The 27,519-nt window shown below is 35.3% G+C and overlaps 1 protein-coding gene across 1 annotated transcript; it reads left to right on the top strand.

Annotated features, from left to right (window-relative positions):
* Positions 1-23,201, top strand: PBK (PDZ binding kinase). The gene is made up of 8 exons (XM_033133407.1): positions 1-82; positions 2,881-2,958; positions 7,107-7,200; positions 11,267-11,409; positions 13,068-13,237; positions 14,687-14,816; positions 21,028-21,207; positions 21,743-23,201. Exons 2-8 carry the CDS (start codon positions 2,901-2,903, stop codon positions 21,940-21,942), a joined length of 975 nt encoding a protein of 324 aa, XP_032989298.1. The 5' UTR covers positions 1-82; positions 2,881-2,900; the 3' UTR covers positions 21,943-23,201.
* Positions 23,202-27,519: the final 4,318 nt, after the last annotated feature.

Genomic DNA, 27,519 nt, shown 5'->3' with positions numbered 1-27,519 from the left:
TCAAGACGGCCTTGGCCTGGACCTCTTGTCATCGCCGTCTTTTCCTACCCGGAGTGTGTGTCCGCCGCGTCGAACGGCTCAGGTAAGGGGAGCTCTTCTCTGGCCTCTAACCGCGCGCGGGCCTGGGTGGGGGTCGAGCACTCCGCGTCGCCGAGGCCTCTGCATTTGCTTTCGTCACAGCCCAGTGGCATAGAGGAAACGTTGAAGATGTTGGGAATGTGGCGTGAAACTCGGAGTTTTCTTAGGAGTCATCTTTGCGACTCAAACCCGAGGGCGCATCACGGGGTAGGGTGGGGATTGCAAGGAAGAAAGTGCTCTTTCTCTAAGCGAAGCTTGGTGACCTATACTTTTTGTGGAAGCTCCATAGGAGAATACGGTGGTTTGGCCGATTTGGGTACCCCTGATCCAGCAAGCTGCTGTTGTTTCCCAAATGATGTTTACGGGCGGGTACCCGAAGGCCCGAGTCTCTGCTTGAAGCCAGACCCCAGTCTTTAGGCACATTTAGTTTTGTACCGGATGCGAACACTGGGGCTTCTGCCTGGTGGAAACAGTTCATTACCGCAGCCGAGTGAGGCTCAATGCCATCTCTTAGGGGAGGCTAGAACTGGTGAAGGGTTCTGGTGGCGTGGAGGGGGTTGGGGGTTGAGAGAGAGGAGTGCGAAGCACAGTTGCCTGCTCTGAACCCCTCCACTACCGGTAATGGTGCTTCCAATTTGCAGATGAGCGGACTGAGCAGGTAGAAGAAGTATTTTTAACAATGAGCCCTCTATAAACTGCTGTCTTAGGGGATCAACAGTCTGTGCCTCTACTCCCAGAAATCCTACTGAGGGTTTAAAGTGTAAAGGACCTTAGAAATAATCTGATCAGAACTTTCCCTTTCTTTCTCATTCTACTTTCACCCCTCTGTTTTGCTTCTCTTTTCTCAATTATGTTTATTTTCTCTCTCGTTCTTTTGCTTTTCCTTTTATCTACTGGCTCTCTCTACATGTTTTCTTTGCCAGTAGTGTATGTATTTGTTTAGTCCTAGGGTGGCTTAGAAGTGCATGACAGGGGGATCGTCAGTGTTCAAAATTCAGGCAAATCTAAAGAGAGTGGTGATTGTAGCTACATTTTAAAAACTAAGGGGGATCGTCAGTGTACACTTTAAAAACTGAACAAGCTTCTCATTAACAGAAAATTAAAGGTGGGCATTTGAGATGATTTTTTTTTTCCTGGCAGTTTTAAAAGATGCTGTTAAGGGCTCTACACAAAAATTAAAGGAAATGTTCTCTCTGCTTCCCAATTTTTTATAGGCAAACCAAACGAGTTTATAGACATGTAGGAACAGTACAATAAATAAAGAATAATATGAAATTTAATTTTTTAAAACAAGAACTAAGGTAACTTTTTAAATCTTTATGAAAGATTCTTTAAGAAATATGTTACAGAAGAAAAAAGCTTGGATTAACTTGCATGTATGTGCAGTATGTACATTTTATTCGCATAGACAATTTTTGGGGGGGGCAGTTTTACCTTCTATGGGACATATAGTTTTAATTTTTTTTAGTTTTTTATTGGGGAATATTGGGGAACAGTGTGTTTCTCCAGGGCATGTCAGCTCCAAGTCATTGTCCTTCAATCTAGTTGTGGAGGGTGCGGCTCAGCTCCAAGTCCAGTCGTTGTCCTTCAGTCTTAGTGGCAGGGGGCACAGCCCACCATCCCACGCGGGGACTTGAACCTGCAACCTTGTTGTTTAGAGCTCATGCTCTAACCACCTGAGCCATCCGGCTGCCCCTGTGGAAGCTCAGCGGTAGCTCGTCGTCTTCAACCTAGTTGTGGAGGGCACAGCTCTGGCCCATCTGGGGATGGAACGAGCAACCCTGTTCAGAGCTCGTCCTCTAACCACCTGAGCCATCTGGCTACCCTTGCATAGACAATTTTTTATAACAACTTATTGAGATATAATACATATAATTTAAAATTCATCCTTTGAAAATATATAATTCAGTGATGTTTGGTAAATCAAAGTTGAATATATTAAACTACTACCTATTAGGTTGGTGCAAAAGTAGTTGCGATTTAAAAGGTTAAAAATAATGGCAAAAACCGCAGTTACTTTTGCACCAACCTAATAATTTTAGAACATTTTCATCACCCTCAAAAGAAAAGAAGCCCTGTACCCACTCTCTAGCAGTCCTTCCACATTCTCCCTTACTCCCAGCCCCTGGCAACTAATCTATTTTCTGTCTATGGATTTGCCTTCTGGACATTAGGTGTAAATGGAATCGTATATAGCCTCTTGTGTCTGGCTTCTTTCACTTAGTATAATGTTTTTTAAGGTTTATTTATGTTGTAGTATATATCAGAACTGTATTCCTTTTTATGACTGAATAATATTCTATTGTATAAAATATGTATTCTATTGAATAACATTCTGTTGTGTGTGTTGTGTACCATATTTTGTTTATACATTCATCTGATGGATATTTCTGTTTCCTCTTTTTGGCTGTTAGGAATAATGCTGCTTACATAGACAATTTCTTTAAAAGATACTTTAAAAACCTGTTTACTACAGGGAAGTGTGAGAGGGAGACTCACTCTTTATCTTTTTGTACTAGGTGATTTTTTAAAAAAGAACCAAGTGCGTATGTTACTTTTTAATTAATACAAACACAAAAACTCAATCACTACTACTGTGACCTTGGCTAAGTAATTGTACCCCTCTGGATTTTAGTTTTCTCATTGTAAATAAAATTGGACTAAATATTTGTCATAGTCTTTTTCCGCTCTCAGATTTTGTTTATGTGATAAAATGAGTGATAGTATTACAGGAATTTTTCTTCGTGAATGAGTTGTAATCTTTATAATTGCAGTGTGACTTTCAATTTATTTTTATCATAGGACCTAGAGTGATTATTACAATGGAAGAAATCAGTAATTTCAAGACACCAAGCAAATTATCTGAAAAAAGGAAATCTGGTAAAATCTATATAAAACCTTTCTTCATTGTTATTGCTATTAGAAATGTCTCAGTATTATTGTAGTTTCATGCTTTAATTATTATCTATCTTACACAATTTTAGCATAAGTCCTTTTTATAATGTTGATCTTAACAAATAATACTTATAGGCCAGGAAATGGTCACCTATGAGCTAATTTTATTGACACTCTAATAGATTTGGAGGTTGTCTCTGGTAAAGAAATCAACTTAACTTGAACCATTAAGGAACTACTTACCTTTCCCGGTCTCAATCATGCATGGCTCTTGTGAAGGAAAGATACAAGTATTTTTCCAGTGCAATTCAATGGACAGAGGACAATCTCAACAAATAAAAGCAATTGGATATCAATATGTAAATTGACCCTTAGTGCGCATCATATACAAAAATGGTTAAAATTATAAAATTTCTAGAAGATAGCATAGGAGAAAGAAAATCTTATGTTCATTTTTAATATAGAGACTTTCGCGTATTGACCTTGAATCCTGCAACGATGCTAAACTCACTTTCTCTACTAGCTTATTTATAGATTGCTTAGGGTATTGTACATAGTACATAGTTGGTAATGTAGATGAATCAAGACGGTTTTACTTTTTTTTCCTAGTCTATTTCTTTTTTCTTACGGCACTGGCTCCAGTATATTTTTGAGTAGAAGAGGTGTGAGTAGATTTACTTATTCACAATGAAGTATTATATTAGATATAAAGTGGGGGTTTTTTTGGTAATAGACTTTATTTTTAGAGCAGCTTTAGATTCACAGCAAAATTGAGTGAAAGGTACAGAGATTTCTCATACACCGCCTGCCATCAACATCCCCACAGAGCATATGTAGGTTTTTCACAGATGCTCTTTATCAGGTTGAAGAATTTTCCTTTTATTCCTGGTTATCATGAATGGGTGTTGAACTTTGTCAAGAGCTTTTTCATAATTTATTTTTTTCGTCTGTTGATGTGGTAAATTATGCTAATTTTCAAATGTTAAGCAAACCTTTCATTCCTGGGGTAAAGCCAGTTTAGTCATGTTGTATATACTTCATGTATTGCTTGATTCAGTTTGCCGATATCTTCTGTGTTCATGAGGGATATTGGACTGTAGCTGTCTTTTTTTGGAATGTCTGTCTAGTTTTGGTATCAGGGTGTTCTGTATTCTTGAAGTAAGATGGGAAGTGTTTCCTTCTCTTCTTGAAGAGTATATGTAGAATTGATAGTATTTCTTCCTTAAGGTAGAATTCACCAGTAAAACCAGGTGGGCCTGGAGTTTTTTTAGTAGAGAGAGATGAACTGTAATTTCACAGTTAATAGGTATTGGGCTGTTCAGCTTATCTATTTCTTCTTGTGTAAGAAGCTTTGTTAGTGTTTTTCAAGGAATGTGTCCATCCCTTCTAAGTTAAATTTATTGGTATAAAGTAATTAATGATATAATTTTATTACCGTTCTAATGTCAGTAGGATCTGTGGTGATATCTCCTTTTTGATGTCTGGTACTGGCATTTTGTATATTCTTTCTTCCTCGATCAATCTGGCTTGATCAGTTTATCTATCTTAATGAATGTTTCATGTGCTTGAAAAGATCATATTTTCTGCTGCTGTTGTGTGCAGTATTCCATAAATGTCAGTTAGGTCAAGCTGGTTGACTTGTTCATGTTGTTTTGTTCAGGTCTTCTGTATCAGTACTAATTTTCTGTCTACTTATTCTATTACTGAGAGAGGTGTGTCTCCAATGAAAATTGTGGATTTGTCTAATTTTTTCATTCAGTTTTATCAGTTATTGCTTTATGTATTTTGAAGCTTGTTATTAGGTACACATACATTTAGGAAAGTTATTTCTTTTGATGAATTTACCCCTTTACTATTATAAATAAAAATTCTTTTGTTTCTCTGGTGTTATACTCTATTTGAAGTCCACTTTATGTGATATTAATTGAGCTACTCCAGCTTTATTTTGATTAGTGTTTCAATGGTATATTTTTCCAACCCTTTACTTTTAACCTATTTGTGTCTTTATATTTAAAGTTTATTATACAGCATGTAGTTATGTCTTGTTTTGTTTTTATCCTGAAAATGTCTGCCTTTAATTAGACTGTTTAGCCACTGGCCACATGTGGCAATTAAGGTTCAAGTGAAATAAAATCTCGTATTTAGTTCTTCAGTTGTACTAGCCGCATTTCAAGTGTCCAGTAACCACATGTGGCTACTGTAGTGGACAACACAGATATAGAACATTTCCATCATGACAGAAAGTTCTATTGGACAACACTGTTTAGACCATTTATAGTTAATGTAATTCTCTATTGTCCCATAGCAAATTGACGATTTCTTTATTTTTTTTCCTAATGTTTGTTCTCTGTACTTCATCTTTGGTTGGTATTTTTTGTTGCTTTGTCTTAAAATTTAGTGGCTTTTTCATTTACTCTAAGTTGGTGTTATTCTTATCCATTCTATTTTTAATTCCTTGAGGTTCCATTAGGATCTTTTATTACTTCTCTTGTTATGCTCGTATTTTCCTTTATATTATTGAGCACATTTTTAAGATTTATATCTTATGGTTTTTGTCTGCTGCTTCTATATCACTGTCATTTTATGGTATGTTTCTATTGGTTTATCTTTCTCCTGGTATCCTGGTATGGGCCATATTTTCTTGCTACCTGGTAATTTTTTATTGGCTCTTGGATGTTTTACGTTGTTGCATGCTGGACTTGGTTATTCCTTTGAAGGATGTGTGATTTTGTTCTGCTCCACCTGCAGTTTAGTTTCCTGCACATTAGCTTGTTTCTTTTGAGGATTGCTTTAGCCTTTGTTGTAAACTTTTTCCTTTGGGCTAAAATTTAACTGTACTAAGTCATGACCCTTTAGAGCACTTAACTCAATGCCCTGTGTGTTACAGATTTACCACACTGGCTGATTGTAAGTGAGCTACCGTGTTTCCCCGAAGATAAGACCTACCCCAAAAATAAGCCCGTTAAGATTGTCAGCCAGATGGACACATTTAGTATGTTACAACGATGTTCCAGAAGAAGATGATGACATGACTGTATTTGAATAAATGTAGATTGTTGTACATGAAAAAATAAGACATTCCCTGAAAATAAGCCCTAATGCATCTTTTGGAGCAAATTAATATAAGACCCGGTCTTATTTTCGGTATTATTCCTAGACCTGTGTAATGTCAGGTAATTGTTTAGCCTACTGCTTGCCTTTGATGCTTGCCCCAGCTTTGGGGAGTTCTGTCCATTGTATGTTCAGATAAGAATTTAGCCAAACATTTCAAGGGGAGACCTCTTTTCAGATCTCTGGAGCTTTTTCCCTAACTTTGCCTCTCTCTTTTAGTTCTGTGCTCCACAAATTCTAGCTGCCTAACTCTCCTTGACCTCTGATCTCTGTCTCAATTTGACAAGACCTCCATGCTGTGTTTCTTTGTGCTGGGGCCTGGAAACCACCTTAAAGCAGTAAGTTAGGGCAATGACAGGGCTCACTTCATTTGTTTCTCTTCTCTCAAAGATCACAACCCTGTTCTACCTATTGTCAAATATCTGAAAATTGCTATACTATATTTTGTCGAGTTTTCTAGATGGTAATTCCGGGAGCAGTTAATTATTCATTAGCAAAAGTAGGACTCCTGTCTCGTCTTTTAAAATGATTGTATAATGCTCTGTAATATAGATACACTATAATTATGACTAGTAATGATTACTTAGGTTTTTTTGTTTGTTTTCTACAGCAACAAAAGTGAATCCCAATATTCAAATATATGCATGCATACATGTGCATGATGGCTTTGGCAAACTTTTTGTAAAGGGCCAGATAATAAATAGTTTAGGCTTTGTGGGTGGCCACTGTAGCAGATTCTTTTTTATCTATTTTTTCCAATTTCAAAAAGCAATTCTTAGTTCGTGGGCCATGCAGAAACAAGCAACTTACTGATCCCTGCTTCAGTGTTACTGTAAGATAGAGCTCCAAAAATAGACTTGGTCAAGGGGAGTCCATTTAAAATTAGGATAGATAGTGTCAAATTGCTCTCCAAAAGATTATGCTAATACTCTATTCCTAACAAAAATATGTTGAGAATTTTAATTTGCATTTGTAGAGATCTTTTTAAATACTAATTTTATTTCTCTTTTTGACATTTATAGCATTATGTTCAACTCCATATATAAATATACCTTCCTCTCCGTTTATGCAGAAACTTGGCTTTGGCACAGGGGTAAATGTCTATCTTATGAAAAGGTGAGTATAAGATTTCAGAGTAATCTTTTTACGTTCCACTGTATTTGGAGACAAAAAGAAATATGAAAATTCAAATATTTAGATTAGGGTATGTTCCTGATCCTACCTGATTGCTATATTCCAGTTCTAGAACCTTTTATAACTTTACCAGAGCTCTGCTTGGTATACTTTTCTCCTAGTTTCCTCCTGATGGATTATTAAAGGAGCGGTAATTTACCTTACAATTTTTCCTTTTCCTTGTATGGGAAGGGAAAAGGAGAGAGGAAAGGGATTCCTGTGTGGGAATGATGTAGGATTCTTAATAAGAAAACCTCAAAAAGGACTCCAGGTGGGAGATGTCCGTGAGTGTTATTCTCTTCTATCTGGAGAGTTGTCTTCTCAAGACACTCTCTTCTAAAAGAAGTAAAGTGTTTGTTTCTATCTTATCATTGTTAAGTAAGAAAGGTACACACATGATTTTAATGTAGGAAAATTGTGTTAAAAGAAAAATGAAATAGAGTTGATGCTAATAGCTATTAATAATGTTAACAAACACATTTTTTTAAAATTGTTTCTTTTACTCATACTCTGTACCTAGTTTCATGTTAATTAAGTGGCAAACAACTGAGTCAGTTATGTGTGCCTTATGCATTCTTGGAATCATCCGGCCTCGTCCAACTCAGCGTATTGTTAGGTTTATATTGTTTCTAAACAGAAATGCTTTCTTTACTAAAAATCTAATGAATTGAGAATAATATAGCAATTATATATAAGTGGGTGTTCTTGAAGCATTTTTGCAGTTTAAACACCCCTTTGTTTGTATGTTGTTTATGAACATTCTTTATTAGTGTCTAAAAACTTATTTTGAAAGAAAAAAATTCTCACAGGTTCATGGCTAGTCTCATTTTTTTCCCCCTTAAAAAAATAGTTTTAAACGTTAAGTGTGTTAACAAAGTTAAACTGTATGTAACTTAATCAAAATTTACATGGCTGATACTGAAAAATAGCTGTTCCAGTCTGATCTTACCACTCCTCTAAACATGGTGCTGTCAGCATATTTTCCTCTCCTGGTAACCTGGAGATTTCCTTTGCTTCTCTGGTGAATTGGATGGATCCTCTGGTTTTCTGTGCCTCATGTCTTACTATTTCTTGGTTTACAACTTGTTTTGTTTGAGGACATCTGGTAGCTCCCCATGAAAAGGTGAACAGGAGATACATTTTTGAGAATTTGCATTTCTGAAAATGTTTTCATTTTACCCTCATACTTGAATGGCTTTTTTGCTTTTCTGGGTTAGAATTCTTGTTTGGAAATAATTTTCCTCCAGAATCTTGAGGACATTGTTCCATTATTTGCTAGCTTGCGGTGTTTTCTGCTGAGAATTCTGAAGTCCTTCTGATTGCTGATTCTTTTTATGTAACCTATTTTATATTATCTGTTCCTCCCATTGCCCTGGAACTGGAACCTTGTATGATCTTCCGTTTGTCACCAGTGTTCTGAAGTTTCACAGCGACATGCATGGGTGTGGGCCTCTTGGGTTCTGAAAATTCTTGTTCTTAAATTTTTGAGAAATTATTTTAAAAATTATTTTGTTGATAACTCACCCGTTTTTCTGTTCTTTATTTGGAACTCCTGTTATTTGGATGTTGAACTTACTGGACAGATCTGTGATGTAGTTTGGGGCGGTGGGGCAGTGCTGGTTTTCCTATTTTCTCTGTCTCTGCTCTATTTCCTGGGAGAGTTTTCCAACTTCATCTTCTGATACTGCTATTGAGTTTTTCATTTTTGTCTATTTTTAATTATCTGAAAATTTCCTTTTTTAAAACAGCATCCTAAGTATTGCAGGGGCTAGAAATGTTCTATATTGTGATCTGGATGGTGATAACACAGGTATATACACATATGAAAACTCATTGAGCATTTAGTATGTATATAGTCATGCATTACTGTGTTCCTGTGTGGTTCACAGGTATTCAGCTACCTCAGCAAACCTCAAATTAAAGACTCTCTGCTTTAGCCCCTTCCAAAGCTAGTTCTAGTTTTGAGAAGCTGGGGGATAGGGAATGGACAACTGCCTAGTGATACAGAATGGGGGAGGGTGTCTAGGAGTCTACCTGCTTTTGAATAACTTTCAAGAAGCTCATTGGGCCTTTTAAGTCATTTACTTTCATCTGCTTGCCATCTTCCAAAAATTTGTTGCTGTTGTCTCCTCTTCATTATTTTTATCCTTGTTGGTGGGAGTATGTCTTAAAATAACCAATTGTTTTAGTTTGAGTTTGAGAGGGATAAAGATTATACAGTATGTCTGTGTTTAAGCTGTCATTTTAATCTAAAAGTGTATTTTTAATGTTCAGTCAGGTTTGCATCCCTAGTTTAAACCCAACATAGTTTTGATGTATATTATTTTTTAATATACTGATGGATTGAGTTTGCTATTTGTTTAGAAGTTCTGCATCTGTGATACAACTGAAATTGGCTTGAGATTTTCCTTTTTCTGTTGTACCTATTTGATTTTTTAATTAAAGTTATACTAGACTTGTAGTCCCTTTTCTTTCCGTTTCCTGGAACAATTTATATAAGATTGATAGGTTCCTTGAAAATTTAGTTTACTAACCTATAAAGTTATCTAGGCTTTGTGTTTCTTGTGGGAAGATTTTAAACGCTTGATTACTTTTCTTCTTTCATCAGTTTTCTAAGAATTTGACTATTTTGTCTTTTAAATTTATTGGTGTAAAAGTTTTACTATTTATTCACTTGTATTTGTTTTTTATCTCTGCTATACTCGTATCTATAGTTATGTCCCCATTTTTGATTACAATGTTATTTGTGCCTCTTTTTTTTCTTTTTCCATTGTGCAATCTCATCAGAAATTTGCCTGTTTTATTAGCCTTTCAATGAACTAACTTTTAGCTTGGCAAAGTATTCCTATTTCATAAATATATTTTTGTCATTTTGTAGATTAGGATATGTTATGGAAAAGGTGAAGATGGACCTGAATTCTAAACATTCGAGAGTTATGGGATATCCCTTGAAACTTGAAAAATATATATTTTTCATAGTAAAGTGACATGGAAAAGGGTATCCCCAAATGCTCTTGTTATCTAAAACCGGAGATGTAAAAATAGTTTATATAAACTTATGGATAATAGATGTATATGAATAAAGAAAGCTAGTGATTCCTGAGTACATATTTTTTGATTTTTTTAAAAAAAAGGTTCTGTAATCATAGAGCTATGTTTATGAGGTAGTACAAAGCTCAATGAATTCTTGGTTCAATATATTGTTATATTCTTACGGTTAAACTGTTTATCTTTAACTCTTTCACTAACTTTTGTGACTCTATGCTACATGCACTTTGTCTTTCGGGTCGATATACTCATAAATAAATGCTTACCTTTTCAGGTAAATCTTTCCCTGACTTTGTTTTACCTGTTTGTCTAGTTAGGCCTCAAAACATTTATACTTTAAATATTGTTAAGATGGCTGAATCTTCCTAGAAAACAGACAACTTAACCTTTTTTCTCATTTGTATGTTTATTATTATTGCCTTAAGCGCCTGTCTTTGAGTATGTAGTGAAAGGTATACGGTGGAGTGGTTAGTGTAAAGACACAATATTTATTGGTGAATAAGCTCTGTTCTTTAGATGGTTATATATGGGCCAGATGTTTCTTATACATCTCTTTAAATTGTTTCTTAGAGAGTGGTGTTTATTACTTTAGCATTCTAGAACTCAACTCTGGTACATATAATTAAATATTTGATAAATATTTGGTAGTGTTACATGCTTGAATGGAAAAATTAGAAAACAGTAATACTGAAGTTTAAAATTTTTAACATTCCACCTTTTTCCTTCTAGTTCTCTCTTATTATCTCCTCCCTTCCAGCAATAGATACAGACTTCTCTTATAATTAGTAGATATATCAGCTGTTTATCTTTCAATTAAAAGAGGTGTTGATAGTATATAATACTGTAAATGTTTTTTAAAAAACAAATTACTGTCGAGTCCTTTTCAAAATGTGGAAGTTTTTGTTAGTCATTTGAAATGTGTTATTAATCTTTCTATACATTTTATGATTGCTTTTTAAAGATCTCCAAGAGGCTTGTCTCATTCTCCTTGGGCTGTGAAAAAGATTAATACTAAATGTAATGGTTATTATCAAAGTATGTATCAAAAGAGACTAACTGATGAAGCTAAGATTTTGAAAAGCCTTCATCATCCAAACATTGTAGGTAAGTTTAAATTTATTTGGTAGCAGGATGTGGTGTAATATTGTTTATCCAGAAACAATTTATATGATCTCATAACCAGTTTCACTAAAGAAAACTGAAGAGGATAGTGGTAGAGTTGGTAAGAATCAAATTAATGTGAACATTCTAAGATAAAAATTAGTGTGTAATATTTTTAGATGCTTAAGTATATGTTTAAAACTTCATGGGAATAGATATAGTCAGTAGGGTGCTAGTACTATGGAGAATTCAGGAATATAAAATAATCTTCATTTAAATAATTTCTTTGTTGTCATTATTAATAGAAGTAGGGTCTGATAAACCATTATATTTAGGAATGCAGAACATAGTTAAAAATATTTTAATTTGTGATACTATTTGCAAACTGAAAGCCTTTTTTTTTTTTTTTTTAAATGAACTGAACACTTTTCTCAATAAATCTTTGCACTGCTTTTCTTCCTTCTCAGGCATGTCGTTTGAGATTCCCTTCTGATTTAGTTAACCATGTTTACCTGTGTCTGACCTCTCACCCAGAGTAGACTTTTACCTTCAAATAGCAGCTAATTCAAATACTGCATAATGTAGAATGTAATTTATGAAGGATGATCACACTTTAATTGCACTAACACAATTATTTTTCAGCTCCCCCAAATAGATCCATCCCAGGAAAATTGTTTGATTCTATGGAGAAATTCCCAGTGCACCTACACAGAGAAGCATTTATCTGTGTTCCACTGACAAAGAGCACCCTCAGTGTGGAGGAGTTTCCTTCTGTATTTGATTCATGAGATGTTTGTGTGGATAATTCCCTTGATATCCAATTTGATTTATGAACAATCTTCTCTGCTCTATTGAGCCATTAAATTTAGTTTGGAATACACATAGAGATAACAATGGAAGGATCTACGGCTCACTCAAATACAGTCCTTGTCCAGATTGACGCACCCATTTGTTTTATTTTATTTAAGTTTGTATTTCTTGTTATAGTAAACCTTGATACCTTGAGAAACAAATGAAGGAATATGTGAAAATGAATAAATAACAAAGGATAAAAAGAAATAGTGCTGAATAAATATGAATAGCATAATGAATGAAAATAAAATGCATTAGTTCACTAATGGAGTTCCTCGTAGATGGGGCAAAAGTGAGAGGATTTGGGTTTCAATAAGAAAAATGGTGCAAAATAGGGCAGAAGCAAATGCCTAACAAATCTTCACCTCCACAGTATTATCAAGGACCTGTCATGCATTTTCCTTTTTTTCATTTTTTTTTTTTATACTACCTTCGGCCTCTTTCCTATATTTCATTTCTCTAAATTCTAAGATTTCCTTGTTGACACAGAATATTCAGAGATACTGTGAAAAAAAGCAACCTCTTAGTAATATGATAAAATTAGCTATTCAGATCCCTGATACTAAAGATGGAAAGAAATTGGTGGGTTGTGTAAGTAGTGAATTTGAAAACAACAGAAGAATTAGAAGGGGGGAGAGAGAAAGAGCTGAAGGCATTTTAAATGGGATCTACCGAAATAGTTTCGTAAATAATAGTTTTGTATATTTGTCAACGTTAATCCAGATGTGTTCCATTACATTACTGTAAAAAACTCAAATGTTACTGTTGGTCTTCCCTATTGTAGTAAGAAAATGTTATGTTTCTTTAAGGTTATCGTGCTTTCGCTGAAGCCAATGATGGTAGTCTTTGTCTTGCTATGGAATACGGGGGTGAAAAGTCCCTAAATGACTTAATAGAAGAACGAAATAAAGACAGCCAGGGTCCTTTTCCAGCATCCATAATTTTAAAAGTTGCTTTGAATGTGGCAAGAGGGTTAAAGGTAACTATGCCATTATATTTTAAATAGCTTTTGTGGAACATTGAAAAACAAAATATTTTATATACCTAATTACAAGATAGGCCTTTTTACCCCGAAAAGAAGGGGTTGCTTAGGTTAAAAAGTTGCCTTATAGAATCTCTCATATTGTAGAGTGCACTATGTCCTTATTTTGATCAGCAAAGTGTTTGAGGCCTTTATATAGTTGAAATAACCCAAGTCAGGTAGTTTTGCTTATAGAGATCACATGTTAGGTTTAGTTAGACGGATTAATAAATTTAACACAAATTTAGTAATTATTCCTGGAGATGTAGGCTAACCCTCTGTTGATTGTAAACAACCTCTTAAAGATTGCTTTATGGAGTAAATTTTGGAAATCATGAATATACATCTATAGGTAAAATGAGAAAAGCTCTCTCAGTGTTATGCAAATAAATTATTGTGCCTTTAGATAGAAATAGTGTAAGAAATAAAAAGCATTTTATATCGTAAATTAGAAGTAATGATGGCTCCAGAAAACTGTTGGATGACTCAAAAGTGAATCATGTAATAACTGATGTCCAAGTTGCACATTAAAAGTTGAAATAAAATTGATTCCTGAGATATGAAACTGGAAAAACAATATTTCTAAATATACATATTTTAATACACAGAAAAACCAATTTTAAATGGGTAGGGTAAACTAAATAATTTGAATTATTTAATAAATAATGATTTTAAATGTATATGTATAGTGGAATTAATATATTATAAATATATTTGAGCACATTGAATTTATGAATGGCAACATTTAAATTAAGCACAGTGAATGTTTCAAGGTATTTACCAAGAATTACCTCTGCATCATTTTCAAGCCCAGCTCACAAAGTACTTGCTCAAATGCTGATCTGTGAGCAAATAACTCTTTTGTAGGACTTCTTTTATTATGGATAAATATTGTTAGTTGTCAATTCTAAGAGTTAATGTATAAAAAAATACAGTCTTAGATTATATTCTGCTTCGTCTTCTGCTTGTAAATAATGTGTATTCCGAAGTCATCTGTTGTTCTGTATCATCTCAACAATTCGTTTGAAGAAAGGATGCCTCATTGTGAAGATTCCAAAATTGTTTCTAAAAATTACTAGCCTCAAGTAAAATTGCAGTATATTTTGAAATCTGCTGTAACATCTTTTGATATAAAAGTATGTGAGATGGGTTTGAAAATAAAAAGTTAGCTTATCTATAGACATCAATTTCCAAAGCATCTTTTAGGTTTTTGGTCGGTATGGCAGACCAAGATAATATGGGATGTTTCTTTCTCTAGCTTCAAATAATTTAAAATGATGGACAGGTTTAATCCTGTAGTTTAGGAAGGGAGGTCAAGTTTTATTTTTTGTTTGAAGCTTATTATATATTTTTCATTAGTTGTATTTTTGCTCAGATGTGCTAAAATTTCCACTTGGTGTATTTTAGTATCTACACCAAGAAAAGAAGCTGCTTCATGGAGATATAAAGTCTTCAAATGTTGTAATCAAAGGTGATTTTGAAACAATTAAAATCTGTGATGTAGGGGTTTCTCTACCATTGGATGAAAATATGACTGGTAAGTAGCATTCTAATTTTTTAAATTTGTTTTTATACTATTTTTAAATTTCTAATTTTTACATATTTAAATTGGTAATAAGTTCACATTCTTCAAAAATCAAAAACTTTATTAAAAAGTATATAATAAAAAATATCCTTCATGTTTCTTCCACTCAGCCTCCAGCCCCCTCTATTGCCACACACCCATGATATAAATGATTGTTTTCTTATTAATATATATTTTAACTAAAGATAACTTTGGGAACTATTTCTAACCTAGATTGGGATTTTTAAGTGGTAGGGAATAGAAAATAAAATTCCAATAAGGTTTTATACAGGAATTCATTTATTCAGCATCAACATAGTGACAAGATTTGGGAAACTGATAGAAGAAGAAACAGGAGTGCAAGAGAGAAAGAATGTTGCTAGTAAAGTCTGGTCTTCAGGTTTTGCCTCTTGGCCCACCCTACTCCTGCTTCTGTATTTTAAGTACTGATCATTCTCTTCTAAGGAAATTTGAAATATGTTCTTGGTGAGAACAAATCCAGCCTCAAATAAAGCTTCTGCTTTCAACATATTATTTAATAAATAACATTTACATTTGCCTCTTTATATGAGTGTAAGGTAAAGGGAAGGTTAATGAATGGTAAAAAAAAAAAAAATGAAGTCCTACAAAAAGCAGAAATGAATGAATTACAAAAATCTGTGAGTTCTACAATGTCAGTATAATCTATTTCATTTTAGAACATGTCAAAGTTCATCCTTGAGGATACATTTTCCAAACATAGCGAGGAAAATTTTATGAAAGAATGATGAGTTGCAATTTTCCTGACCAGATGTTAAGAAGTGTTATAAAACTACAGTAATTAAAGCAGTGATATTCATGCCAAAATAGACAGAAAAGTATAAGAAAGTCAAGAAATAGTTCCCAAACCTATGGAATTTGTTATATGGTATAGGTGACATTTGTGTATTAGTAAGAAAGGTAGTTGCGTCAAATTTTGATGTCAAAATGTTATAGAAAAAAATAAAGCTGTTTTCTATTTCTCACATTCTAATCCCCATAGATTGTAGAAAAATTGTATGTAAATATTTCCTTAATGTTGGGCTTAAGAAGGACACCAAAGCTAGAAACCATTTTTAAAAAGCTATGATTACTGAAAAATTCTTTGAAAAATGTCTATATGCTAGTATGAGCAACAGTGTAGGATAACATGTCCTCTCATACACAAGAATAGAAATTGCAATTGGTGTATCAGTTAGATCAGGACAAGTTTTGCTATAGTGACGTAGACCCCTCAAAAACCTCAGTGGCTTAAAATAACAGACTTATTCTAGCCACGTGTCCATTAGGGTATGTTCCATGTCATTCTCACTTTAGGGCCTAAGCTGCTGGAACATCTGCTCTGAAATATTGCCATCATAGTATGGAAGCTCTAGAGCTGCACTGTCCACTGCAGTAGCCAGTAGCTCATATAGCTGTTTAAATTAATTTGTATTTTTAAGTTTAAAAAGTTCATTTCCTCAGCCACTTTAGCCACATTTTAGGTGCTTAGTAGCTACCATATTGGACAATGCAGATATGGAACGTTTTTATCACAGAAAGTTCTGTTGGACAGCCCTACTTGCACTAACAATTAAATGCTCCATTTCAGATGATGCAAGTCACTTCTTTCACAACTCGCTGAGCAAAACTAGTCCTATGGCTCCACCCAACCACAACAGGCCAGAAAGTGCCATTCTTCTGTATCTAAAAGGTGGAGAACATGAATGACTAATGGGCAGCACTCGTAACTACCACAGTGGTATAGCCTTTTCAGAGGGTAGTTTGGAAATATACATATTTAAAAACAAAACCTTAAAATCTTTATGCCCTTCAATCCTGTGATTCCATTCTCAAGAACACGTTCTAAAGAAATAATTAGACAGTGCGGGCATTTTTTTATAACCTGATAACATTAATTTCTACAAAACCACATTCTGCAAAAGTCAAAAATACAGAACTAGGCTTATAGAAGATACATACTTGGGACAGAAGAATCAGAACCCAGGCAACTTTGAAAATAAAGCAGTAACAAAAACAATAACAATCCTAATAAAACTGCTAACACAGTAAGTCTTCACTGGCACCCAGCATCAATCTATATACTGTGTAACCATAAACCATGGGTTTGTGCTTCCTTAAATGTATATGAGGGCGTTTATTTTCAATAGATACTTTTCATTAAAGTTAAGAACCTAATCTAAAAAAAAATATATGTAAGCATGGGGGAAGTGAACACACTAGCAGAACAGATCCAAAATGTAAGAGAATGTCCATTACTAAGGGATGGTTTAATTTACTGTACCACTGCACAGCACAGTACCATAGAGCCATTAAAATAATGTAGGTTTATGTTTGTAGGCATGAAAATATATCCAAATATACTAAAATGAACAGATTACAAAATAGCACTTCAAATAACTATTTATGTAAACATCAAGAAAAATTTGGAAAAAAATACACCTAAATCTTTAAAAATTATTTTTAAGTTTTGTTTTAATAGGTAATATGGTCATGTTTCACAACTATTGTATATATAGAGTATCCTGTGAAAAGCCCAAATCTTAACAGTGGTAGCTCTAGATTAATTTATTTAACAGATATTTTTAATACTAAGTACAGTCAGGCACTGAGTGAGGTAGGCACTATGGATATAGAGGAAAATGGGATACATACATACAGTCTTCACCCGTTTAGGGCTCATTATCTAGGATGGAAAGTAGCTCTTGAGTAACTAATACTACTAAAGGATAATGACTATTACAAGGAATTATGTGAACATGACATCATGTGACACTTCATCCAGCCTAGATGTTGAGAAAGGCCTCCCTGAAAAAATAATGTTAAGCTCAGAATTGAAGGATGAGAAGCAGCTCCAGTTTCATTTTCAATTTGAGATAGTATCCATGAGAACTGAAAAAGGTAATGTCTGCTTAGACTGTTTGAATGTAGTAAAGGGCAATAAAATATTTCCATCTTAAAGAGGAGTAACTGACCATTAATTTGTGGTCTCATCAAACTTGTCAGAACAGTCCATCTTCATAGAGAAGCAAACCTTTCAGTAGCATGGGGAAACCACTTTCATTATGTTTAAATTCTAATCACCGAGTTGGAGAAATGTAAGTGGACATATAGAAGATGTTCTTGTGGTTGACTGATTGTCTGTTGGAGCTGCTATATTAGACCCAGAGTTCTGGAGAGCTACTCTTTAGCCTGACAGGTCCCTATAGGAATTTGACCTACTTAGAATGGGGTAAGACTCCCTCCTTATGGCCACAATCAGTGCCCATGTGGACCGTGTCCGTAGACTCTTGCCTCGTTGTGGATTCCAGTAAGTGCCTCTTGGATGTAGGGTGGTACGGGGGAAAGCCTTCACGGAGTTTATACTGGACATGACTGCCTTTCAAACTTCACTGTCCTAAAGCTGAGTCAAGGAAAAAGACATCTTTCCTTCTTGCCACCTGATGCTGGGGATTGTCCTAGTCTGGCATCTTTGGTCTCACTTCATCTTCAGACAGAACCTGTTTATTAAATGTGCCCAACAAAATGTTGCATGAATGAATGTAGTGCTTATTGACTGGAATCTTCAATTTCTCGACTCTTGATTCTCATTTTTCCTTCTCAGTCCTGTTTGTTCTTCAAATGTTAGTTTTCTCCTTTCTCTTCCTTGTACATTTCTTGAGACCAGCAAGGCAGAACTTCTCTATAGTTCTGAAGAGAAGCTTCTTTCATTAAACAGGCTCTCTGTTTTTCTGTTTATTTGAAAGTAAGATATATTTGGTTTGTTTTCACTCTAACCTTATTCATGAAGAAATGGAGATTAATAGCAATCAAATAGTGAAAATTTTCATTTTGGGTATAGTATAATCTATCACTGTCCAATGAATGTTCTGTTTGCAAGAGCTTTTGTTTATCCTAGTCATAGCAGAAGTAAAGCCTTTAAATCTGAAAAGGAAAATTTATAAAAGTATGGAAGAAATGATAGAGTATGTTTGTTGACCACAATGAATTTAAGTTAGAAACCAAGAGCAACACGATATCTGGGAAACCCCCACGTATTTGAAAATTCAACAACACAAATTTGAATAACCTGTACATCAAAGAAAATGGCAAGGGAAATTGGAAAATACTTTGAATTACAACATTTCAAAATGTTTGAGATACAACTAAAGGGCTTTATATTAGCAAAAAGAAAGGCTCTAAATCAATAACTTTTGTTCCATCTTAAGCAAGAAAAAGAAGAGCAAAGCAGATCCAAAGTAAGTCAAAGGAAGGAAAAAATAAAGATATGAGCAGAAATCAATGAAATGAAAAACAAACACTAAAAAATTTTAATAAAGCCAAAAGCTGGTTTTTTGAAAGATAAAATTGACAAAGTTTTAGCTGGATTGATCAAGAAAAAAACAGATAACACAAATCACAGTATCAGGAATGAAAAAAAGGTGAGTGCTACAGATTCTACACACATTTAAAGATTAATTGATTGTTACAGACAGCTCTGTGCTATCTGTAACAAATTTGACAACTTAGGTAAAAAGAACAACTTACTTGAAAAATACAATTTATCAAAATTGATATAGGAACAAATAGGAAATCTAAATAGCCCTATATTAAAGAAACATTCCCCCAAAGAAAAACCATGACCCGGATATTTTCACTGTTAATTTCTGTCAAACATCCAAGTAAGAAATGACACTGGCTTTATACATATTTTTTCAGAAACTAGAAGAGTAGGGACCACTGCCTAACTTATTCTGAGGCCAGCAGTCTAATTTCAAAACCTGACAAATACATTATGAAAAAAGAAAATCACAGAGCAGTATCCTTCACAAACATAGATGAAAAAATTTTAACAAAATATTAGCAAATTGAATCTAATAGTATAAAAAGTATAATACATCTGACTAAGTAGTTTGTCACAGGAAAGAAAAGTTATTTTAATCAAAAGTGAACACAGTTCAGCATATTAACAGATTTGAAAACTACATGGTCATCTCAATAGATGCAGAAAAAGCATTTGACAAAATCCATCTTCCATTCATAATAACTCTTGCTTACCTAGATATAGAAAGGAACTTAATCTCAGAAAGCATATCTACAGAAAAACCTACAGGCACCATATTTAAAACAGAGGACAAGGCCAGCATGCCTGCTCTGGCCATTGTTAACACTGTCCTGTAGTCCTACCATCAAAATAAACTTAGAAAAAGCAAGAGAAAAGTAAAAGGCATGAAGATTGGAAAGGAAATGAAATGGTTCGTATTTATAATTGATGTGATTGTTTAGGTGGAAAATCTCAAGGAATCTACAAATGAACTAGAATCAAGTGAAGTTTGCTATTTCTATATGTAGTTAATAAATGGAAAATGAGAATTTTAAAAATTCCATTTACAAGTACCAAAAGGTGTAAAATATTAAAGACTTTTTTCTAACAAAATCTGAACTATATACTGAACACCATAAAACATTACTGAGAGAACTGGATAAGACAGAAGTAAATAGGGAGAGATCATGATACGGATCGGCAGCATCAATACTGTTAATTTGTTAATTCTTCCCAAATTGATGTAGAGTTTCAGTCCAATTTCAATCAAAATTTTAGTGGGCTTTTTAAATTGAAATTGATAAGTTGACTTTAAATTTTAAATGGAAATGTGACTCGATCTATGGCATTCCTGGGCAGGAGCTTTAAGAGCCAATGTGGTTCCACCCTTTTCCTTTTCCCCTGATTTAGCAATCATAGAGGCATAGAAATGGTACTTCTCTCAGCCTAATGACAGCATAGTTTGAATAATGAAGAAACTGAGGCACTGAGATCTGCTCAAGTGATCTGCTCAGGTCACACAGCTTGCAAATGTGTTTGAACCCAGGCAGGGCAATCTAGCTCCAGAGTCTTGTACTCTTGACACCCACAATGTATTTATATCCTTCCACCTTCTAAGAGAATTACTGTTTCTCTACACCTTTGCCAATTGTCTAGCTTTTCAAATATTTGTCAAGTTGATAGGGGAAAAGTAATTCTTACTAATGAGGTTGAGTGTATTTTGTCGTGTTTACTGGCTACATTTATTAACCTTTAAACTACCTGTCAAATTATTTGCCCACTTTTCTTCGGGTTGCTTGCCTTTCTTAGTGACTTCTAGTGCTTTCCCTTAAGACCATTTTACCTGCGTTTTACTTGTTTCAGTGACCGACCCTGAGGCCTGGTATATTGGCACTGAGCCTTGGAAACCCAAAGAAGCTTTGGAGGAGAAGGGCGTTATTACTGATAAGGCAGACATATTTGCCTTTGGCCTTACTCTGTGGGAAATGATGACTTTATGTATCCCACACATTGTTCTTCCAGATGATGATGATGATGATGAAGGTACAACCACTTTTGTTTTTAAATTAAAATTTATTGGGGCAACCACATTTTTAATGTAAATCCCAATCTTTTAAATTTGAAATAAAATTAGTTTATAAGATTGCATTTTATTTTTCTGTTAAGTTAAAATTTTAAAAGAGCAAGGTATTTGATGTAGTGGCGTAGGGTGTAGATTATAGTAATACTGATGACTAATTTGGTACCATCTCAGTTTAAGCTCAGTCAAATGGAACAGGGAGATAAGTTGACAAAATTCAGAGGAGCAAAAGTTACCTTGAAAACCCCTCTTGCCTGAAGAACATTGGAATGCTATGATAGTAAGGGGTGAGAGTTGCTAACCCTGGATCGATAGTAAATCCCTGACAGTGGCTGGTCCATACCATGGCAGAACAGGTGAAGAGATTGATACAATGCAAAGCATCCTGGATGATGGATTCTTGTTTCAGAAGGGTGAGTTTGAGCAGTCGCCAAGTTTTTCCATGACTTAACATGATTTTATTTCTTTGTTTCAATCTCTTACCTCCTTCATGAGCAGATAAAACTTTTGATGACAGTGACTTTGATGACGAAGCGTACTACGCAGCATTGGGAACCAGGCCGCCTATTAACATGGAAGAACTGGATGAAACGTACCAGCAAGTGATTGAACTCTTCTCTCTGTGCACTAATGAAAATCCTAAAGATCGTCCTTCCGCTGGGCACATTGTTGAAGCTTTGGAAGCAGATGTCCAGTGATCACCTCAGTCATGGTGACCTGAGCTTCCAGTACGGTTCACGTACATACTTGTTCTGTTTACTGTAATACATTGGTTACTATGAGCATCTGTAATTAGACTTTTTGGCCCATTTTAGGACAATAGCACCTTGTTAACATTTGAATAACGATTTCTATTATAAAGGTATTTCATGTAAACTTATGTATACGTTTGAGAGCATAGTGGGTTTTCTGTGAAGTTTAGGAAACTTAAGTTTAAGAAACAAGTATTTGAATTTATTCATACAGATTTGAAACACTAGCAATAAAATGCTGTAGACTTATGTCTAACCTACTAATTTGGGTAGTTAACCATTTTAATTATCTTAAATATTCTCAATTTTAATGGGTCTGTTGAAATTAGTACTTTGTGCAATAGAAAATAAGTCTACCTTTGCTTGTCTTTTATAACATTAAACTTTTTGCTGGCCTTTCATCATTGATGTGCTTACTAAATATGGTCACTAGAAGCTGAGAGAATATGGCAAAAGAGTAACTCCTTGGGTATTTCCAAACATTTTTGGTTAAGGCTTGTCTTGCTCTCTTGGCTCTCCCCAGATCTTTGGGTTTTGCTTTTCATTTATTAAATGTATTTTTCTCTACTGAGATCCTTTTTTTAAATTTAATCTATATTTTAAACTTGTCACAGTTCTGGTGTAAAAATAATAAAACTAATAGAATGATATAGAATAAAGGACATTTTAGTTACCAGAAAGTGTATTCTCTTATACTCCACTGATTTGAGTATTGTCATTAAACTTACTGAGTGAATGTGAGTAGATTTCTTTCTCTTGTCCTTATTATTCTAATCTGTAAAATGAGGGTGATTTAGATAAGAGGTTTCTATCTGTGAGCCACAGCCCCCTGGGAATTTTCAGTTATTGTGCTTGTGAATCTAGGTGGTATGCTCAGACTTGAGTGTAAAAAAGTTTTAAAATTCCTGTCACATGGGGGATCTTAGATTAGGAACCACTGCGCTTTAAACAATATTAAAATGCACTGGAGGGTTCCTTTTGTTTGCGATTGTACCAAGCGATGGTACACATGAGCATATCTTCTATCAAAATATTTAAGTTACTAAAGTAACTTTAAAGAAAGTAAACTGAAAGCTGACCTAATTTATGGAAAAATCTTATGTATGATTTTGCATCATATTATTTTCACTGTGATTTATGTGTTGTGTCATTCTTATTAGGTCTGCCAAGCTACAAAGCAGTTTTTCTCTTAACCCATTATCATAAATTGCAACTTTTTTTTTTTTTTAGTAAATAAACAGATACTTTTCCTTGAGAAATTTGTTTCTAGTTCCTATGGTTGGAATATCTAAATGGGAACAAATCAATGCCCAAGGACTGGGCTAGCAAATTCACAGCATTTGTCTATGGCAGACATTGCAAAATGACCCAGGCATGCTTTTTTCCCCTTGAGTCTGGATAGGGCTGTGAAGTCCTGAACACAAAGTTGCAGATAATTTGATACCAACTGCAAGAAAACTTTTGTTCTTGTCCTAGAACTTGCTCTTTTAGTCTTGGATGTTATCTTCTTTTTTGGCCGTTTGCCTCATTCTCAGGAAAGAAGAGTAAAGTGACTGGATTGAGGCTAGAGCAGGACTAATCGTTTTGCCTCAGTAATTATATTTGGCAAGTCAAATCAGGTTTCTCCCAAATAGCTTCCTCACCCCCAGAAAATCTCCCTTTACTATCAGTGTAAGGACTCCAGAAACCTGTTTGCACCTATGGAGATAATAAGCAACTGCTTAAGGAATGCTGAGGACTGTTCTTCTGCGCCTCCTAGTACTTACGTCATCTACAGTTTGTTGATCCAAATACAATTAGAAAAGATTTTTAATAATGACAATATTGTATATATAAATTTGTGGGATGCAGCTAAAGATGTGCTTATAGAGATCTGTAGTCTTAAGTATTATATTAGAAGAGAGGCTAAAGGCCCTGGGTTCTCACTGCCAGATCACAAAGTGTGTGTAGCCTGCATCACTGCCCCCAAGCAAGACTGTTACCCTGTCCTTGTCAGCCTTGAAACCTGGTATTGAAGCGGCCTTATAGGTGAGTCCTTTCCAGAATAAGGAGGTTTCATCCATATTGAATATTTGGTTTGGCAAGTAATTTTTCTCCATAATCAGCTTATCTGGAGTTTCCAAAAATTCTTCAGCTGCTTTCACATCAGTATTTGCAGACTCACCACTCGTGTTTACATTATGTAATGAATAATGAACGATTCTTGAATCATTTAAACTGCTCAGAGCTGATAGTAAATTCAGCATCATACTTTGGTCCAAACTTTACTTTCAACAGCTCTAGCCGACTTTTTGCTTTGCCCATGGGAGGAACATGGCTGTGTCTGCTCTTACTCCAGGTTTCAGAGTTTCTCCAATTTTTATTAGTATCATTGCCTTTTAGTGAAGCAGATTCCTTAATAGCTTCTGTCACTGTGTTTTTGTGCTTTGTGGAACGGGACATGCCTGACTGGCAAGCAGTAACCATCACTGATTTTCCACCTTTATAGTCCTCCATCACTTAAGTTTGTTTCCAGGTCAGTCACTCAAGGTGGCCTCTGATAGACAACATTATCAGTGAATGTTCTACGCTTAGGGGCCATGATGAACAAAATAAGATGATATTAAATCAAGTACAAGAGAAAACGATGCAATCGAGACGAAGTAAACAGATGTATGAGGCTGCCGCTGGTGTATCACAACATAGTTTCACAGCAGACTATAAGTAGAAAGTACACTGAAATCATGATTAAAAAGTAAATACATAAACCATTTGAATTAAGTACTGTACATAATTGAATGCTATTTTATACGATTGGTATCGCACACAGGTTTTACACCAGTGTCACCACAAACACGTGAGTAATGCATTGCGCTGTGACGTTACATTGATTACAATGTCACTAGGGGATAGGAATTTTTTAGCTCTATTATAATCTTAGGGGAATCACTGTCATATTCGATCCATTGCTGACTGAAACATCATGCGTCACATGGCTATATATACACATTTTCTTTTGTCTATTCATTCATCCTTTGATACATACTTGTTTCCATGTTTTTTGTGGATAATGCTGCAATGAACACGGGGGTGCAGGTATCTTTTCAAGTTAGTGCTTGTGTTTTCAGATTACATACCCGGAAGTGAAATTGGTAGATCGTAAGGTAATTCTATTTTTAATTTTTTGAGGAACCCCCATACTGTTTTCCATGGTAGCTGCTCCAATTTATATTTCCATCCACAGTGCGTAAGGGTTCCCTTTTCTCCACATCCTTGGCAACACTTTATGTTTTATACAACCATACTAACAGATGTGAGGTAATACCTCCTCGTGGGTTTGCTTTGCATTCCCATGATTCGTAACGAGCATCTTTTCATGTACCTGTTGATCATCTGTATGTCTTATTTAGATAAATGTCTATTTTGATCTGCCTATTTTTTAATTGGAGTGCTTTTTTGCTATGAGGTTATGAGATCTTTCTATATTTTGAATATTAACCCCTTATAAGACATGATTTGCAAGTATTTTCTCCCATTCAGTAGGTTGCCTTTTCATTTTGATGGTTTCCTTGCTGTGCAGAAGCTTTGTAGTTTGGGGTCCTGCTCGTTTGTTTCTTTGTTGCCTTTGTTTTTGGTGTCAAATCCAAAAAGTCATTGCCAAGATCAATGTCAAGGAGCTTACCACCTATTTTTCCCCTAAGTTTTACAGTTTCAGGTCTTTAATCCAGTTTAAGTTGATTTTTGTGTATGGTGTAAGATAGTGGTCTGGTTTTCCCAACAGTACTTAATAGAAGAGACTGTCCTTTCCTCATTGTATATTATTGGTTCCTTTGTCACAAATTGACAATACAATCATGGATTTATTTCTAGGCTTTCTATTCTGTTCCATTGATCTGTTTGTTTTTATGCCAATATAACTTTTAATTACTGTAACTTTGTAATACAGTTTGAAATCAGGGAGCATGATACCTCCAACTTTGTGTTTCTTCCCCCCCCCCATTTCTTCCACCTCCCCCCACACTCTGGTTCAAACCGTTGTTTTTCAGTCTAGTTGTGTAGGACACAGCTCCCTGGCCCAGGCTGGTATGATGAGCCTTGCACTCCGCACCCCCCTTGCTGAGGCAGTCAGTTGCCAGTTGGCCGCTCACAGCAGCTTTCGCCGGCTGCTGGCCCCTTACGCTGGCCACCGGGCACTCGTGGCAGCACAGCAGCTCCAGGGAGAGCTGTTGTTCACAATCTTAGCTGTAGAGGGTGCAGCTCACTGGCCCATGTGGGAATCGAACAGGTGGCCTTCGGCATTAGGAGACGGCGCTCCAACCTGAGCCACCGGGCCGTCCTATGCTTTCTCAAGATTGCTTTGTAATCAGCTCTTGGTTTCATCGATCTTTTCTAGTGTCTTTTTAGTCTGTTCATTTCTGCTCTAATCTTTGTATTTTCTTCTAACTATGGGCTTCATTTGTCCTTTTTATAGTTCCTTGAGATTTTTCTTGTTTCTTGAGGTAGGCATTTATAGCTATGAACTTCCCTCTTAGAACTGCTTTTGTTGCATCTCATGATGATTGAAAGGGGGCATGAGGAAGACTTCTGGGAAGGTGGCAATTTTTTTTTTTAACCTGAGTAGTAGTTATAAAGGTATTTGTGATAACTCAGTTATACATTTAAAAAAATAAACCTTTAAAGAAATTTTAGATCTACTGAAAAGTTGCAAACACAGAATTCCCATATACCCACTGTCATGCAGGGCATTAGGTGGGGTCTCTGGTCCCGCTCCCCACCTAAGAACGCAGGACACGGTGAGGCCAAACAGGAACACCCACGGAACCATAGATAGGGGACTCATACCACTATATTCTCGCTGGCGGCTGGGTTGGAGACACAGGAAGCAGGAGCCACACGATCTAGCATAGCCAACCCGCCATGCTAGCTGCAATCCGCTCTTGCTAGCTCAGCCACCATCTGCTTGCTAGCCCCCATTTTGCTGCTAGCATAGCCACAGCAATTATATTAGTGGCCAATGGCTCACTGGTTACAGCTGACGGCCAACTAGCCACAGCTGATGGCCATCCAATCACAGTTGATGGCCATTTACTACCCGAGTCAGCACCTTTCCATGTGAGGCCGAGAGCCTGGAAATTGCACTCCTGGCTCTGTCCCCACACCCACCTAGCTTCCTCTATTATCATCTTACATTACTATAGTATATTTGTCACAGTTAATGAACCAATGTTGATACATTATTGCTAACTAAAGTCCATATTTTATTCAGATTTATTTTTTTTACTGAATGTCCCTTTTCTGTTCCAGTATCTCATGCAGGATGCCAGATTACATTTAGTTGGCATGTCTCTTTAGCTGTAATAGTTTCTCAGACTTTCCTTTTTCTTGTTTTTTAGACTTTTTTTTAGAGCAGTTTTAGGTTCACAACAAAATTGAGGGTACAGAGATATACCACACGCCCCTGCACCACCACACATTGATACATCCCATTATCAACATCCCTACCAGTGGTGCATTTATTGTAACTGATGAATCTATGTTGATAAA

Source organism: Rhinolophus ferrumequinum, chromosome 18, assembly GCF_004115265.2.
Source record: "Rhinolophus ferrumequinum isolate MPI-CBG mRhiFer1 chromosome 18, mRhiFer1_v1.p, whole genome shotgun sequence".
Taxonomy (NCBI): domain Eukaryota; kingdom Metazoa; phylum Chordata; class Mammalia; order Chiroptera; family Rhinolophidae; genus Rhinolophus; species Rhinolophus ferrumequinum.
The sequence above is the reverse complement of the archived record's forward strand: the minus strand, read 5'-3'. Positions and strand labels throughout refer to the sequence as shown.